Genomic DNA, 16,849 nt, shown 5'->3' on the forward strand with positions numbered 1-16,849 from the left:
GACATAGGGCCAGAACAAAGTCCGTTCACCTCCTCTTTGTGATTCCATCTCTCCTCTGTTTATAGCCAGCCCACCAGAGGCTCCCTGTGCTCAGAAATGCAGACCTGACCCTTCCACGTGGCCCGACCTGCCCCTGGGGACCCAGCCCAGCTACCTGGTGTCACAACCCATTGTGCTCAGTTACTCCAGTCCCACTGGCCAACTTCCTCCTCTCCCTGAATGTATGACACTCTCATCCATGTCTGGACCTTTGCACTGGCAAGCCCATCTGGCCAGACATCTTTACCAGAGATTCTTTTTTTTTTTTTAATTATTTTATTTAACTTTATTTATTTTAAGATTTGATCAGAGAGGGACAGAGCAAGAGAGAGAGAGAGAGAGAGAGAGAGAGAGAGAGAGAGAAAGCAAACCAACGCCACCAGGTCGAACCATGATCAGCCATGTGGGAATCCAGCGCCTTTAACCATCACACCACCTGCCGGCCCCCTACACCTGGAGGGATTCTTCACACATGCCGGTCTTGGGTAGGACATCACCTCCCCAGACAGCACCTTCCTGACTACCCCAATCTCCTTTGTTCACTGCCACAACATCTGGATTACTTCCTTCACTGCTAACCATCACTATGTGAATGGGACCAGCAGCTGGCATAATGGCTATGTCACTGGACTTCCATGTAGCCAACCGCAAAAGGATCCTGGAGTCCTAGAACCGGTAGCTTAAACTCACGCTGGGCGTGTGTGTGTGCGTGCCCAAGATCCCAAGAGGAGAATAGAGGAGAAGGGATTGTGGTGTGGCCATCCGCCCCCTGGGGTGATTTCTTGCTTTTTGTCTCTGTCTTTCTGGCGAGCACACGTGCCCTAAAACAAAAAAACCTCTTCAAAAAAAAAAAAAAAATCACTATGTGAAGGCATACATATGTGTGTGCGCACACACATACATACACACACTAAGTGTATGCAAACACGAGAGAGAGAGATAGATACCTCAATGGAGTCACAACCCCTTTTCCCCAGCCTTCCAGCACCTTAGCATCCTAGGTACCCATGCATATGCCTGGTGTGTGAAACCGTGTTTTCATTTGTGAATTCCTTTATAATCCCTCACAAGTCACTCTATGCAAGAGCAAAGACCCTATCTGTCTGATTCACTATTGTAACCTGGTCTAAGAATTCCACGGATAGTTATTATATGAATAAATGACTAAGACCCTAGACTTACCCAGACAGGTCTTCTGGGTAGAAAGAAGATGACAAGATTTTCAGAGCTGCAACTCAAGAACTACTGCCTGAGTAAGGCCTAAAAGGCAAAAGCTAGGCAATACCTGTAGTTCTAGATACCCAGAGGCTGAGACAGGAGGATCACAAGCTCACAACCAGCCTGGGCAATACAGCCCAACCCTGTCTGAGAGTGCTGGGTTTGATGAGACGTGGGACGCAGGAGGGTGAGGCAAAATGATCCTGACACAGGCATTGTGACACAGGGAGACCCTATTTAAAACGCCATGTGCACATGCACACACACCACCAAAAAAACAAAAAGGCAGGTGACACAGAGGTTAGTTACATCCTGGGAATCAATTACTCTGAAAGACAGCTGAACTTTCCAATGTGTCCAGAGTCTTGGGTTTAGAACTGCTGTTACAACAAGGGCATTCACGTACCGATTCTCTCTGGGCTCAAAGAGCCAAGCATGTGGACAACCTGGCACTAGGAACAAGTCTTACAGATAATGTAAGAGATGTCTGGGATAAAGAGTCATCCATTAAACTAATGTGGTTAATGAAGTTTCGACAGTTCAGCACCAAGTCCTCACAACGTAGTATGACAGTGTCAAATCTCACAAAATGCCCAGAACAATGCAAACTCTTCCCAAATGTTAAACTCTCTCTAAAATAACTCATAGTAGACACACATGCAGAGACAACAGCCTCTATTTTCTTTTTCTTTTTTAAATTTGACCAGAGACTAACAGAGTGAAAGAGAGAGAGAGGAAAGTGAAAAAGCAAGTCACTGGGTCCAGGACTTGAACAGGTTAGAGTCCAGAGCCTTAACCACCATACCACCTGTCATCCCCAAGGAATGAACTTTTTTTTTCCTTCTTCCTATAGGGCACATGCACTTTTTTTTTTTTTTGGAGAGGTTTTCGCTATAGGGCGCGTGTGCTCGCCAGACAGAGAGAGACATAGAGACAGAAAGCTAGAAATCACCCCCCAGGGGGGATGGTCACACCACAATCCCTTCTCCTCCATTCTCCTCTCGGGATCTTGGGCACGCACACACACGCGCCCAGTGTGAGTTTTAAGCCACCGGGTCCGGGACACGAACCGGGGTCGACTATGTGGGAGTCCAGCGACATAGCCATTACGCTAACTGTTGGTTCCCATCTATTCTTCTTCTAAGACTAGAAATTTCAGTTTCTAGAATCAAGGAAAACAAACTGCTCTCTAGAGAGGCTGTGGCTGCAGCTGTTGGAGCAAGCTGCCTGCTGACAAGTCAACCAGTGTTTACCAAGTGTGTACAGGGCACGCAGCACAAGGAGGCAGAGACCACTGCTACCCCTCTCTCCACAAGCCCTGATCGAAATCTGGGAAGGGGAAGGACTCACTTAGCTACACAGTGTAACTCCAAGCACATGATCTTCATGATCAAGGCATAGAGGAAAGAGGTCACCTCAGACTTATCCAAGGCCCAGAGGTAGTTATGAGGTGGTTACAAACATCAGAGAGATTTTTAAATTACAAGCACACCTCACTTAGCAACTGAGGTCTATTCCTATGACTAGGTTAATTAAATTGGCTGATAAACAAGGAGCTTAAAGGTGATGTCTTGCGGTGTGTTGTGGTGGCACAGGGTACGTATTTTTTGACATCACACACCACCACACTATAATAACGTAATTCTATCCACACAAAAAAGCATACATTAGATAAGCGCCAGAAAGCAACAAGACACATCACTACACAATAATATAAATTCAGCAAAACTGTTTTGATGTATTCTGAATACCATAATAAAGGGCTTATTTATAAATGAAACGTGTGGTCCTGAGTGAATGTGAATGTTTCGTGTAGTGAATGCTAACCAACTGTGGGAATGAGACAAAGACTAAGAAGGGGGACCTCCTGAGACTCATACAGACTGAGAAGAGAAGGGGGATGCCCTGCACTTGAGAACTGGGGGTAAATCTGAGTCAGTGCTAAACAAGCAGGTCATTAAACGATACGTGGCCGCACTTTTCTGTATTCTTCCCCAGTTTCTACTGTTGGATCCAACACCTTCAAACACCCCATATTAGCCCCGATCTCTTGGCACATAGTCTGTCACATTTTCACTCTTAGGGACAGAGATGCTTGGAACAAGGACCTCTTCATTCTTCATGCTGGGGGCTATGCCTGCCAGGCATCTAAACACATCACTGCTAAGATACCAAAGTAAATAGTTGCCCAAGGAGGTTCTTACGTGACTGGTGGCAATGATGAGGAGCATCCTCCAGGCAGAGACCAACATCTGATACTCTAAGAAGGAGGTACAGCTGCTGCCTTCTGTTTCTGCCATGTGAATTGCCAAGGACTTGACATATCCTGACCAGTAGGCAAAACGTTTCTCGCTGGAAAATCTCTTGAGGGTGTCTTTTAATGACTGGTCCAATGAACCCCTACATTATCGAGGAAAAAACAAATCCCACAATTAGATTTTAAAAGCAGACAGGAATGTGATGGGCACAGACCCTTGTTGAGGCAGAGAAAACCACCTCACATGGGCTTAAAGGGAGACGCTCCAGGATCACCTCCAAGGTGTGGGGGCTCATACTTCTTGCTCAACATAATGGCTAGGCTGAGGCCTTTCCAGGATTCCTCCTCCATAAAATCCTGGGCACGAGGAGTTTGCTTCACAATAACCCTTTCTGACAATCATAAATGCCATCAATGGACTGGCCAGCTTCCCACTCACTGGCCCTCCATAAATGGCTCCAAACCAGCTCTCTCCTCTACCTTGGCTTATATAGCCAAGGACCCAGTTGTAGGCCTGCGATCTCTCTCTCCCCCCAGCCTTGATCAAAATCTACAAATGGGAAAGGACTCACTTAACTACATAGTATAACTCCAAGCATATGATCTTCATGATCAGGGCACAAGTTTCCAGGATACTGGGCTGCGGAAGGAGAACAGAACAGACATCAACCATGTGAAGAAGCATCTGACCGGACACTGTGAGAACAAGCAAGCACACCCTCTACAGACTGGGAGTGGGTGTGTGATTCGTGAGCACAGCAGCAGGAGGTCCGAGCAAGTGGGGCAGACCACAGAGCCAGCACACAGAGCACGGCAGGCCACCTACTTTCTCAAAGTGAGAGACCAGAGAGGACAAGCAGGCACTTCTCTGAGAAAGAAGTTTCTAGTGAAGACAACATCTGCTGTTACCTAGGCAGATATTGTTTTCTACACTTTCGTCTCAAAACCAGACTCTTTTCCCAGGGATGGGCAGCCATCGTCCCCCACCCAACCCACTGTAGCTTACCTCGGAGGTTTCTGAAGGAGGAGAGAGGGTTCCAAATAGTGGGCTAGTTAAATTCTCCCAAAACTTGGGTCTAAAGAAAAAAAAAAAGTTGAAAATCACATGTTTTTCCTCTCCCACAGTACTTTTCTTCTCTCTCCAGGTCCCTTTGGTCACTAGTTGCTTCTCCATGTTTACTGGTCCCAACCAATCCTAGCATGTCTCTTAGGTCAACTGTTCCCAACAAAGGTAAGCGGTTCTAGAGACTAAATGGTATTTCCTCTTAGGAAACATAGTCGTATGTCATCCGGTTGGTCAGTTAGAAATTAAGATTCACCTCACATTTCCTAAAGCCCCACAGACAAGAGGCTAGGGCGAGAGAGAAGACAGCACACATCCAAACGCCGCCTTTTTAGCATTCCTTCCCTCTCTATGTGGATTAGTATCTCCCCTGTGAAGTTGTTGTTTTTAAAGAATTATTTATTTAATTCCATTTGTTATTATTATTTTTAATTTTACCAGACAGAGACAGAGGGAAAGGGAAAGTGAGAAAGCAAGCTGTAGGTGTGAGAATCAATCCATGGGTGGCCATGTGGGAATCCAGCACCTTTAACTACCACATCACCTGCTGGCCCCTCCCCTGTGACGTTTTGAGCATCACATTCTGTTGTTTGGGGTATTTCATTCAGTCTCATGGCTCAAGCAAGACACTCTCATCTGAAGCTACTATGTTTCAAGAGTATGGCTTAAGCAGGGGTTACAGAAGCGGGTGCACAAAAGAAGCTGAACCTTAAAGCAACACCATGTCACAAAGAGGATAGGTGACACACACACACAAGTACTGAGTAAGGCAGTACAGTCTTTTTATGCATGTTCTCCATGGGCTGTCACAACCAGCTTGAGAGATGAACTGCTCTACTCCCACCTGACAGACAAAGGGAGAGAGATTTGGCGTCAGACTCACTTGGTTCTGAGGACCAGCATGGCACTGTCCCGACGGTCCTGCCACAGGGCATGCAGAAAGGCAATGGCTGCACGATGCAGCAGGGGTGGGCACCAGTATCGATCTTGCTGCTGGGAATCAATCAGCTCCAGCACTGCATGGAGACAGCTCCAAACCCCGAGGCTAAATTCAGTCTTACAGATAATGTAAGAGATGTCTGGGATAAAGAGTCATCCATTAAACTAATGTGGTTAATGAAGTTTCGACAGTTCAGCACCAAGTCCTCACAACGTAGTATGACAGTGTCAAATCTCACAAAATGCCCAGAACAATGCAAACTCTTCCCAAATGTTAAACTCTCTCTAAAATAACTCATAGTAGACACACATGCAGAGACAACAGCCTCTATTTTCTTTTTCTTTTTTAAATTTGACCAGAGACTAACAGAGTGAAAGAGAGAGAGAGGAAAGTGAAAAAGCAAGTCACTGGGTCCAGGACTTGAACAGGTTAGAGTCCAGAGCCTTAACCACCATACCACCTGTCATCCCCAAGGAATGAACTTTTTTTTTCCTTCTTCCTATAGGGCACATGCACTTTTTTTTTTTTTTGGAGAGGTTTTCGCTATAGGGCGCGTGTGCTCGCCAGACAGAGAGAGACATAGAGACAGAAAGCTAGAAATCACCCCCCAGGGGGGATGGTCACACCACAATCCCTTCTCCTCCATTCTCCTCTCGGGATCTTGGGCACGCACACACACGCGCCCAGTGTGAGTTTTAAGCCACCGGGTCCGGGACACGAACCGGGGTCGACTATGTGGGAGTCCAGCGACATAGCCATTACGCTAACTGTTGGTTCCCATCTATTCTTCTTCTAAGACTAGAAATTTCAGTTTCTAGAATCAAGGAAAACAAACTGCTCTCTAGAGAGGCTGTGGCTGCAGCTGTTGGAGCAAGCTGCCTGCTGACAAGTCAACCAGTGTTTACCAAGTGTGTACAGGGCACGCAGCACAAGGAGGCAGAGACCACTGCTACCCCTCTCTCCACAAGCCCTGATCGAAATCTGGGAAGGGGAAGGACTCACTTAGCTACACAGTGTAACTCCAAGCACATGATCTTCATGATCAAGGCATAGAGGAAAGAGGTCACCTCAGACTTATCCAAGGCCCAGAGGTAGTTATGAGGTGGTTACAAACATCAGAGAGATTTTTAAATTACAAGCACACCTCACTTAGCAACTGAGGTCTATTCCTATGACTAGGTTAATTAAATTGGCTGATAAACAAGGAGCTTAAAGGTGATGTCTTGCGGTGTGTTGTGGTGGCACAGGGTACGTATTTTTTGACATCACACACCACCACACTATAATAACGTAATTCTATCCACACAAAAAAGCATACATTAGATAAGCGCCAGAAAGCAACAAGACACATCACTACACAATAATATAAATTCAGCAAAACTGTTTTGATGTATTCTGAATACCATAATAAAGGGCTTATTTATAAATGAAACGTGTGGTCCTGAGTGAATGTGAATGTTTCGTGTAGTGAATGCTAACCAACTGTGGGAATGAGACAAAGACTAAGAAGGGGGACCTCCTGAGACTCATACAGACTGAGAAGAGAAGGGGGATGCCCTGCACTTGAGAACTGGGGGTAAATCTGAGTCAGTGCTAAACAAGCAGGTCATTAAACGATACGTGGCCGCACTTTTCTGTATTCTTCCCCAGTTTCTACTGTTGGATCCAACACCTTCAAACACCCCATATTAGCCCCGATCTCTTGGCACATAGTCTGTCACATTTTCACTCTTAGGGACAGAGATGCTTGGAACAAGGACCTCTTCATTCTTCATGCTGGGGGCTATGCCTGCCAGGCATCTAAACACATCACTGCTAAGATACCAAAGTAAATAGTTGCCCAAGGAGGTTCTTACGTGACTGGTGGCAATGATGAGGAGCATCCTCCAGGCAGAGACCAACATCTGATACTCTAAGAAGGAGGTACAGCTGCTGCCTTCTGTTTCTGCCATGTGAATTGCCAAGGACTTGACATATCCTGACCAGTAGGCAAAACGTTTCTCGCTGGAAAATCTCTTGAGGGTGTCTTTTAATGACTGGTCCAATGAACCCCTACATTATCGAGGAAAAAACAAATCCCACAATTAGATTTTAAAAGCAGACAGGAATGTGATGGGCACAGACCCTTGTTGAGGCAGAGAAAACCACCTCACATGGGCTTAAAGGGAGACGCTCCAGGATCACCTCCAAGGTGTGGGGGCTCATACTTCTTGCTCAACATAATGGCTAGGCTGAGGCCTTTCCAGGATTCCTCCTCCATAAAATCCTGGGCACGAGGAGTTTGCTTCACAATAACCCTTTCTGACAATCATAAATGCCATCAATGGACTGGCCAGCTTCCCACTCACTGGCCCTCCATAAATGGCTCCAAACCAGCTCTCTCCTCTACCTTGGCTTATATAGCCAAGGACCCAGTTGTAGGCCTGCGATCTCTCTCTCCCCCCAGCCTTGATCAAAATCTACAAATGGGAAAGGACTCACTTAACTACATAGTATAACTCCAAGCATATGATCTTCATGATCAGGGCACAAGTTTCCAGGATACTGGGCTGCGGAAGGAGAACAGAACAGACATCAACCATGTGAAGAAGCATCTGACCGGACACTGTGAGAACAAGCAAGCACACCCTCTACAGACTGGGAGTGGGTGTGTGATTCGTGAGCACAGCAGCAGGAGGTCCGAGCAAGTGGGGCAGACCACAGAGCCAGCACACAGAGCACGGCAGGCCACCTACTTTCTCAAAGTGAGAGACCAGAGAGGACAAGCAGGCACTTCTCTGAGAAAGAAGTTTCTAGTGAAGACAACATCTGCTGTTACCTAGGCAGATATTGTTTTCTACACTTTCGTCTCAAAACCAGACTCTTTTCCCAGGGATGGGCAGCCATCGTCCCCCACCCAACCCACTGTAGCTTACCTCGGAGGTTTCTGAAGGAGGAGAGAGGGTTCCAAATAGTGGGCTAGTTAAATTCTCCCAAAACTTGGGTCTAAAGAAAAAAAAAAAGTTGAAAATCACATGTTTTTCCTCTCCCACAGTACTTTTCTTCTCTCTCCAGGTCCCTTTGGTCACTAGTTGCTTCTCCATGTTTACTGGTCCCAACCAATCCTAGCATGTCTCTTAGGTCAACTGTTCCCAACAAAGGTAAGCGGTTCTAGAGACTAAATGGTATTTCCTCTTAGGAAACATAGTCGTATGTCATCCGGTTGGTCAGTTAGAAATTAAGATTCACCTCACATTTCCTAAAGCCCCACAGACAAGAGGCTAGGGCGAGAGAGAAGACAGCACACATCCAAACGCCGCCTTTTTAGCATTCCTTCCCTCTCTATGTGGATTAGTATCTCCCCTGTGAAGTTGTTGTTTTTAAAGAATTATTTATTTAATTCCATTTGTTATTATTATTTTTAATTTTACCAGACAGAGACAGAGGGAAAGGGAAAGTGAGAAAGCAAGCTGTAGGTGTGAGAATCAATCCATGGGTGGCCATGTGGGAATCCAGCACCTTTAACTACCACATCACCTGCTGGCCCCTCCCCTGTGACGTTTTGAGCATCACATTCTGTTGTTTGGGGTATTTCATTCAGTCTCATGGCTCAAGCAAGACACTCTCATCTGAAGCTACTATGTTTCAAGAGTATGGCTTAAGCAGGGGTTACAGAAGCGGGTGCACAAAAGAAGCTGAACCTTAAAGCAACACCATGTCACAAAGAGGATAGGTGACACACACACACAAGTACTGAGTAAGGCAGTACAGTCTTTTTATGCATGTTCTCCATGGGCTGTCACAACCAGCTTGAGAGATGAACTGCTCTACTCCCACCTGACAGACAAAGGGAGAGAGATTTGGCGTCAGACTCACTTGGTTCTGAGGACCAGCATGGCACTGTCCCGACGGTCCTGCCACAGGGCATGCAGAAAGGCAATGGCTGCACGATGCAGCAGGGGTGGGCACCAGTATCGATCTTGCTGCTGGGAATCAATCAGCTCCAGCACTGCATGGAGACAGCTCCAAACCCCGAGGCTAAATTCCTGTGAGAGGGGACAGGTGAGAGCTCAAGTTCCCTGCAGAGCTGGGCACCCACCTCCCAGGGAGCCATCTCCCAGCTTCATCCCAAGTGTAGGCTCACCTTGGAGCCGTCACTGCTGTCCTTCACCTCCAGATTCAGAAACAACTCGATGAGGCCTGGCTGGGTCTCCACTGCAACTGTGAGGAATTCCAGAATCATGACTTTGATGCGCATGTCCTCAATCTTGCTCTGCAGCCGGATCAGGAAGGCATCACGGATGGCAGCTGCATCGTTGCCCAGGCAAGCATACACGGACATTGGGGCCACCTGGTGGAGACCCGGACACACAGGCTTAGAGCTCTGCTTCCAGAAGAACCCCAATGGCTCCTACAGAAGGGCACTAGCCCAGCTCCAGACCCAAAGAAACATCACCTCAAATAACAGAATGAGATGCTGAAAAAGTCACAGGAGAAATACTAATAAACATATGAAGATGCTCAGTTTCTCTCATGATTAAATAAACACAAAGTGAAAAATGAGAGAATCTTTTGTTTGCCTTTTAGACTGGCACAGATTAAAAATCTGAGGAAACCATTGTAGCAAGAATATAAGACTGTATTAGCAGTATGAACCGCTACAATCTTTTCTTTTAAAGCATTATTTTATTTAATTTTATTTATTTTAATTTGACTAGAGAGGAACAGAGAGAGAGAGACAGAGAGGGAAAATAAGAAAGCTAATTGCCAGGTCTGGGACTCAAACCGTTGTCAACTAAATGGGAGTCCAGAGCCTTCAACCACCACACCACCTGCCAACCTCTGTTATAATCTTTTTGGGAGGGCAATTTGGAAATAGCTAATAAAAATTAAAATGCTGGGGCCAGAAGGTAGCATGATAGTTAAGGGCAATGGACTACCACATGGCCGACCGCAGTTCGAGTCTTGGACCTGGTGACTTGCTTTCGTACTTTCCTTCTCTGTCTCTCTCTCTCTCTCACTCTGTCCCTCTCTGGTCAAAATTTAAAATAAATAAAGTTAAATAAAATAATTCTTTAAAAAAATTAAAATGTTTATCTGTAGCTATCTAATTTTAGGAATTGTAAACAGAAATGTTCAGGGTTCTGTGGATAACAACATTCATAGCAGCACGGTCTGTAACAGTAAGACAGGAAAACAGCCCAATGAATGAGGATGCATCCACTCCACAATGTCCAACTCAAGCATCAGAGAATGAAGAAGCTCCAAATAGCCCCATGTGTAAGACTGCAAGACAGCGGTAAGAAAGCTAGTCACAGAATATACAAAAATAAATTCTATTTTTATAAATAACTGAAGTACAGAGGTCGGCAGGTGGCGTGGTGATTATGGCAGCTGGATTCCGACATGGCTAACTGCAGTTTGAGTCCCAGACCAGACAGCTTGCTTTCTCACTTTCCTTCTCTCCCTGTTTCTCTCTGGTCAACTTCAAAAAATAAAATAACAATGAATAAAATTTAAAAAATAAAATAAAATAAAAACTGAAGTGCACATCTAGCATCTTTATTAATACATAAACATAGATGAAAAAAATCTGGAACAAGGAGATCATAAGGTACATTAATTTTCTGTTACATTTGTCTGTACAATTAAATAACTATTTTTCAATAAACATGTATGTCTTTTGTAATCATGGGGGAAAAAACCCTCCTACAAACATATACTGATGTGTGTGTCCATATGTGTGTGTGTTGGGGGCTATGTCACTTTAAAAGTGATAGAAGTCCAAGTTAGCTAACTGCTTCTTTCAGGAGAGGGCAAGAAGGGTCTCAAGCAGAAAGTCAGTTTCCCGGGGCTCTAGTTGGTTCAGTAGAATCCTACCGTGGCCAGACGTTTCAGCAGCTGAATGGCAAGACGTGGCAAAGCAGGGTCATGTTTGTGGTAGATGTACTTGGCTAAAACAGCAATGAGGTTGTTCCCATGGGCACCTGAAGAAGTGCAGAAAGCAGATACCAAATATGCTTCGCTCAAGCGCCTGGAAAGGCAGCTGTTCAAACAGGCTCATATGTGTGAGGGATTTTACCCTAAAGTACTTGCAGGCCAGAAAACCCAGGTAGCCATATCATTCTCTATTTTCAGGAGCAAAGAGATAGCCAGAATTAGGAGGTACACAGTTTCATTCATTTAAAATTCATTAACAACAAAAATATACTTTGAAGAAAATAGGTACTTTCAACTACAAAAAGGCATTGCACTGAAATGCAAAAAAAGAAAAAAATTAAAAACTAAAATATCATATAGCTAAAAAGAGTCTTTAACATTATCTAAACACCCACTTGAAATGAGGAAACTGGGTCCCAGGAGACTAAATAACTAGTTTAAAGTCACAGAGTAGTAACAGCTATTATTTCACAGTCCTAGGAGCTTCTCTCTATAAATTTTGTTCAAATTAACTAATAAGCATGTCTTTTTCATTACTTCTAAAAATGTGAACATTCTGTAATTCAGTCATAGGTTTTATTTCCAGGTCACTTCTGCACTGGGTCTCAATTCCCTTTTAACTTGGGTCTAAAGAAAAAAAAAAAGTTGAAAATCACATGTTTTTCCTCTCCCACAGTACTTTTCTTCTCTCTCCAGGTCCCTTTGGTCACTAGTTGCTTCTCCATGTTTACTGGTCCCAACCAATCCTAGCATGTCTCTTAGGTCAACTGTTCCCAACAAAGGTAAGCGGTTCTAGAGACTAAATGGTATTTCCTCTTAGGAAACATAGTCGTATGTCATCCGGTTGGTCAGTTAGAAATTAAGATTCACCTCACATTTCCTAAAGCCCCACAGACAAGAGGCTAGGGCGAGAGAGAAGACAGCACACATCCAAACGCCGCCTTTTTAGCATTCCTTCCCTCTCTATGTGGATTAGTATCTCCCCTGTGAAGTTGTTGTTTTTAAAGAATTATTTATTTAATTCCATTTGTTATTATTATTTTTAATTTTACCAGACAGAGACAGAGGGAAAGGGAAAGTGAGAAAGCAAGCTGTAGGTGTGAGAATCAATCCATGGGTGGCCATGTGGGAATCCAGCACCTTTAACTACCACATCACCTGCTGGCCCCTCCCCTGTGACGTTTTGAGCATCACATTCTGTTGTTTGGGGTATTTCATTCAGTCTCATGGCTCAAGCAAGACACTCTCATCTGAAGCTACTATGTTTCAAGAGTATGGCTTAAGCAGGGGTTACAGAAGCGGGTGCACAAAAGAAGCTGAACCTTAAAGCAACACCATGTCACAAAGAGGATAGGTGACACACACACACAAGTACTGAGTAAGGCAGTACAGTCTTTTTATGCATGTTCTCCATGGGCTGTCACAACCAGCTTGAGAGATGAACTGCTCTACTCCCACCTGACAGACAAAGGGAGAGAGATTTGGCGTCAGACTCACTTGGTTCTGAGGACCAGCATGGCACTGTCCCGACGGTCCTGCCACAGGGCATGCAGAAAGGCAATGGCTGCACGATGCAGCAGGGGTGGGCACCAGTATCGATCTTGCTGCTGGGAATCAATCAGCTCCAGCACTGCATGGAGACAGCTCCAAACCCCGAGGCTAAATTCCTGTGAGAGGGGACAGGTGAGAGCTCAAGTTCCCTGCAGAGCTGGGCACCCACCTCCCAGGGAGCCATCTCCCAGCTTCATCCCAAGTGTAGGCTCACCTTGGAGCCGTCACTGCTGTCCTTCACCTCCAGATTCAGAAACAACTCGATGAGGCCTGGCTGGGTCTCCACTGCAACTGTGAGGAATTCCAGAATCATGACTTTGATGCGCATGTCCTCAATCTTGCTCTGCAGCCGGATCAGGAAGGCATCACGGATGGCAGCTGCATCGTTGCCCAGGCAAGCATACACGGACATTGGGGCCACCTGGTGGAGACCCGGACACACAGGCTTAGAGCTCTGCTTCCAGAAGAACCCCAATGGCTCCTACAGAAGGGCACTAGCCCAGCTCCAGACCCAAAGAAACATCACCTCAAATAACAGAATGAGATGCTGAAAAAGTCACAGGAGAAATACTAATAAACATATGAAGATGCTCAGTTTCTCTCATGATTAAATAAACACAAAGTGAAAAATGAGAGAATCTTTTGTTTGCCTTTTAGACTGGCACAGATTAAAAATCTGAGGAAACCATTGTAGCAAGAATATAAGACTGTATTAGCAGTATGAACCGCTACAATCTTTTCTTTTAAAGCATTATTTTATTTAATTTTATTTATTTTAATTTGACTAGAGAGGAACAGAGAGAGAGAGACAGAGAGGGAAAATAAGAAAGCTAATTGCCAGGTCTGGGACTCAAACCGTTGTCAACTAAATGGGAGTCCAGAGCCTTCAACCACCACACCACCTGCCAACCTCTGTTATAATCTTTTTGGGAGGGCAATTTGGAAATAGCTAATAAAAATTAAAATGCTGGGGCCAGAAGGTAGCATGATAGTTAAGGGCAATGGACTACCACATGGCCGACCGCAGTTCGAGTCTTGGACCTGGTGACTTGCTTTCGTACTTTCCTTCTCTGTCTCTCTCTCTCTCTCACTCTGTCCCTCTCTGGTCAAAATTTAAAATAAATAAAGTTAAATAAAATAATTCTTTAAAAAAATTAAAATGTTTATCTGTAGCTATCTAATTTTAGGAATTGTAAACAGAAATGTTCAGGGTTCTGTGGATAACAACATTCATAGCAGCACGGTCTGTAACAGTAAGACAGGAAAACAGCCCAATGAATGAGGATGCATCCACTCCACAATGTCCAACTCAAGCATCAGAGAATGAAGAAGCTCCAAATAGCCCCATGTGTAAGACTGCAAGACAGCGGTAAGAAAGCTAGTCACAGAATATACAAAAATAAATTCTATTTTTATAAATAACTGAAGTACAGAGGCCGGCAGGTGGCGTGGTGATTATGGCAGCTGGATTCCGACATGGCTAACTGCAGTTTGAGTCCAAGACCAGACAGCTTGCTTTCTCACTTTCCTTCTCTCCCTGTTTCTCTCTGGTCAACTTCAAAAAATAAAATAACAATGAATAAAATTTAAAAAATAAAATAAAATAAAAACTGAAGTGCACATCTAGCATCTTTATTAATACATAAACATAGATGAAAAAAATCTGGAACAAGGAGATCATAAGGTACATTAATTTTCTGTTACATTTGTCTGTACAATTAAATAACTATTTTTCAATAAACATGTATGTCTTTTGTAATCATGGGGGAAAAAACCCTCCTACAAACATATACTGATGTGTGTGTCCATATGTGTGTGTGTTGGGGGCTATGTCACTTTAAAAGTGATAGAAGTCCAAGTTAGCTAACTGCTTCTTTCAGGAGAGGGCAAGAAGGGTCTCAAGCAGAAAGTCAGTTTCCCGGGGCTCTAGTTGGTTCAGTAGAATCCTACCGTGGCCAGACGTTTCAGCAGCTGAATGGCAAGACGTGGCAAAGCAGGGTCATGTTTGTGGTAGATGTACTTGGCTAAAACAGCAATGAGGTTGTTCCCATGGGCACCTGAAGAAGTGCAGAAAGCAGATACCAAATATGCTTCGCTCAAGCGCCTGGAAAGGCAGCTGTTCAAACAGGCTCATATGTGTGAGGGATTTTACCCTAAAGTACTTGCAGGCCAGAAAACCCAGGTAGCCATATCATTCTCTATTTTCAGGAGCAAAGAGATAGCCAGAATTAGGAGGTACACAGTTTCATTCATTTAAAATTCATTAACAACAAAAATATACTTTGAAGAAAATAGGTACTTTCAACTACAAAAAGGCATTGCACTGAAATGCAAAAAAAGAAAAAAATTAAAAACTAAAATATCATATAGCTAAAAAGAGTCTTTAACATTATCTAAACACCCACTTGAAATGAGGAAACTGGGTCCCAGGAGACTAAATAACTAGTTTAAAGTCACAGAGTAGTAACAGCTATTATTTCACAGTCCTAGGAGCTTCTCTCTATAAATTTTGTTCAAATTAACTAATAAGCATGTCTTTTTCATTACTTCTAAAAATGTGAACATTCTGTAATTCAGTCATAGGTTTTATTTCCAGGTCACTTCTGCACTGGGTCTCAATTCCCTTTTAAGTAATAATTCTCTTGTTCCAGAAGACACTTGGCTTTTCATCATTCTGTCTAGATAACATCCACAGACAATCCCACAGGGATAAGTATGTGAACCCAGTGGTCACACACAATCTGAAGTAAGTTTGCCATGACTGCTGTGGCTTGGGTGCCAACAACCTTCTCTATGTTTTACATGTATTAAGTTATCTAATCTTCAGGGCCCGACAGGTGGTATGGTAGTTGAGGGTGCTGGACTTCCACCATGGCCAACCATGGTTCGAGTCCCAGATCTGGCGGCTTGCTTTCTTACTCTCTCTCTCTCACTCTGTCCTTCTCTGGTCAAATTAAAATAAGTAAATAGAAAGTTGTCTAATCTTCACTGGAATCTTCTAAGTTAGATACTACTATTAACTGATTTTTACAGACGAGAAATCTGAAGCAGAATTGTTTAATTATGTACCCAAAGTCACACAGCTGGTTAGAACCAAAATTTGAACCAATGCAGTCTGACTTTGAATTTATGGTTTTTTTTTCATTGTCAAGAGGGCACGTACATTTGCTAGAAAGAAAGGAAAAGAAAGCAGCCCCGGAGCAGCCAGGCTCATCACTGGATGGAAAGGGCACTCTCCAGCTGGCTAGGGTGGCAAACTGAATCATGCTACAATCCCTTTTCCTCCATTTCTTGTTCTCATCAGGATTTGGGGCACATATGCCTGGCATGTTTTTCAAGTCACCAGGGCTAGGATTTGAACCACATAGTCAGCCATGTGGTATCCAGCTTCCTTAACCACTCCACTACAGGGCCAGCCCTAGTGTTAACTATCTTCTGTCATCTATTGGAACTAGAAAAAAAGTATGATCCAGTCTTCTTGGTTCAAAGTCCAAGATAGGTCATGGTAATCATTCTAAATTGCTGACATCCAAAAACACTGAGTAAAAATATGTACTTTTGGGCAGAAATGTTACTGATTGGAAGAGAAATACATACCATGTTGTGTAAGAGCTTGTTCCAGGGGGGACACCACGTTAGAAGGAGGTTTCAGTCGAATAACATTGTTGGTGACAGAGAATGCCAGTTTCACTGTCTTGATCAGCAGCTGGCCCTGCCCCTGGCCTTCTGCCCTATCGCTAGGGTGCCAAATGGAAACCAAAGTTGATTCAGACAACATGACTTCACTCGTAACTTATGTGCTCTCATAAACAAGATTCCAACAATAATCCCAGAGTTCAACAGCTTCTGTTAGAGGCCCCAG

At 44.2% G+C, this 16,849-nt stretch overlaps 1 protein-coding gene and 1 pseudogene across 2 annotated transcripts in view; both read right to left on the reverse strand.

Annotated features, from left to right (window-relative positions):
* The window catches only part of NUP188 (nucleoporin 188), a 94,177-nt gene that overhangs the window by 8,047 nt on the left and 69,281 nt on the right, over positions 1 to 16,849 (reverse strand). For both annotated transcript variants that reach the window (XM_014589955.2, XM_027774003.1), the window contains exons 24-30: positions 16,585 to 16,724; positions 14,938 to 15,044; positions 13,202 to 13,408; positions 12,934 to 13,103; positions 8,433 to 8,502; positions 7,999 to 8,066; positions 7,374 to 7,569 (exon numbers count right to left, since the gene is read on the reverse strand). In XM_014589955.2, coding sequence (XP_014445441.2) covers positions 7,374 to 7,569; positions 7,999 to 8,066; positions 8,433 to 8,502; positions 12,934 to 13,103; positions 13,202 to 13,408; positions 14,938 to 15,044; positions 16,585 to 16,724 — 958 coding nt within the window. The remainder of the gene's footprint in view (positions 1 to 7,373; positions 7,570 to 7,998; positions 8,067 to 8,432; positions 8,503 to 12,933; positions 13,104 to 13,201; positions 13,409 to 14,937; positions 15,045 to 16,584; positions 16,725 to 16,849) is intronic.
* Positions 15,063 to 15,859, reverse strand: LOC114008806 (NADH dehydrogenase [ubiquinone] 1 beta subcomplex subunit 1 pseudogene; annotated as a pseudogene).

The sequence above is a fragment of the Tupaia chinensis genome, unplaced genomic scaffold (assembly GCF_000334495.1).
Source record: "Tupaia chinensis unplaced genomic scaffold, TupChi_1.0 Scaffold000394_1, whole genome shotgun sequence".
In the NCBI taxonomy this organism is placed as follows: Eukaryota; Metazoa; Chordata; class Mammalia; order Scandentia; family Tupaiidae; genus Tupaia; species Tupaia belangeri.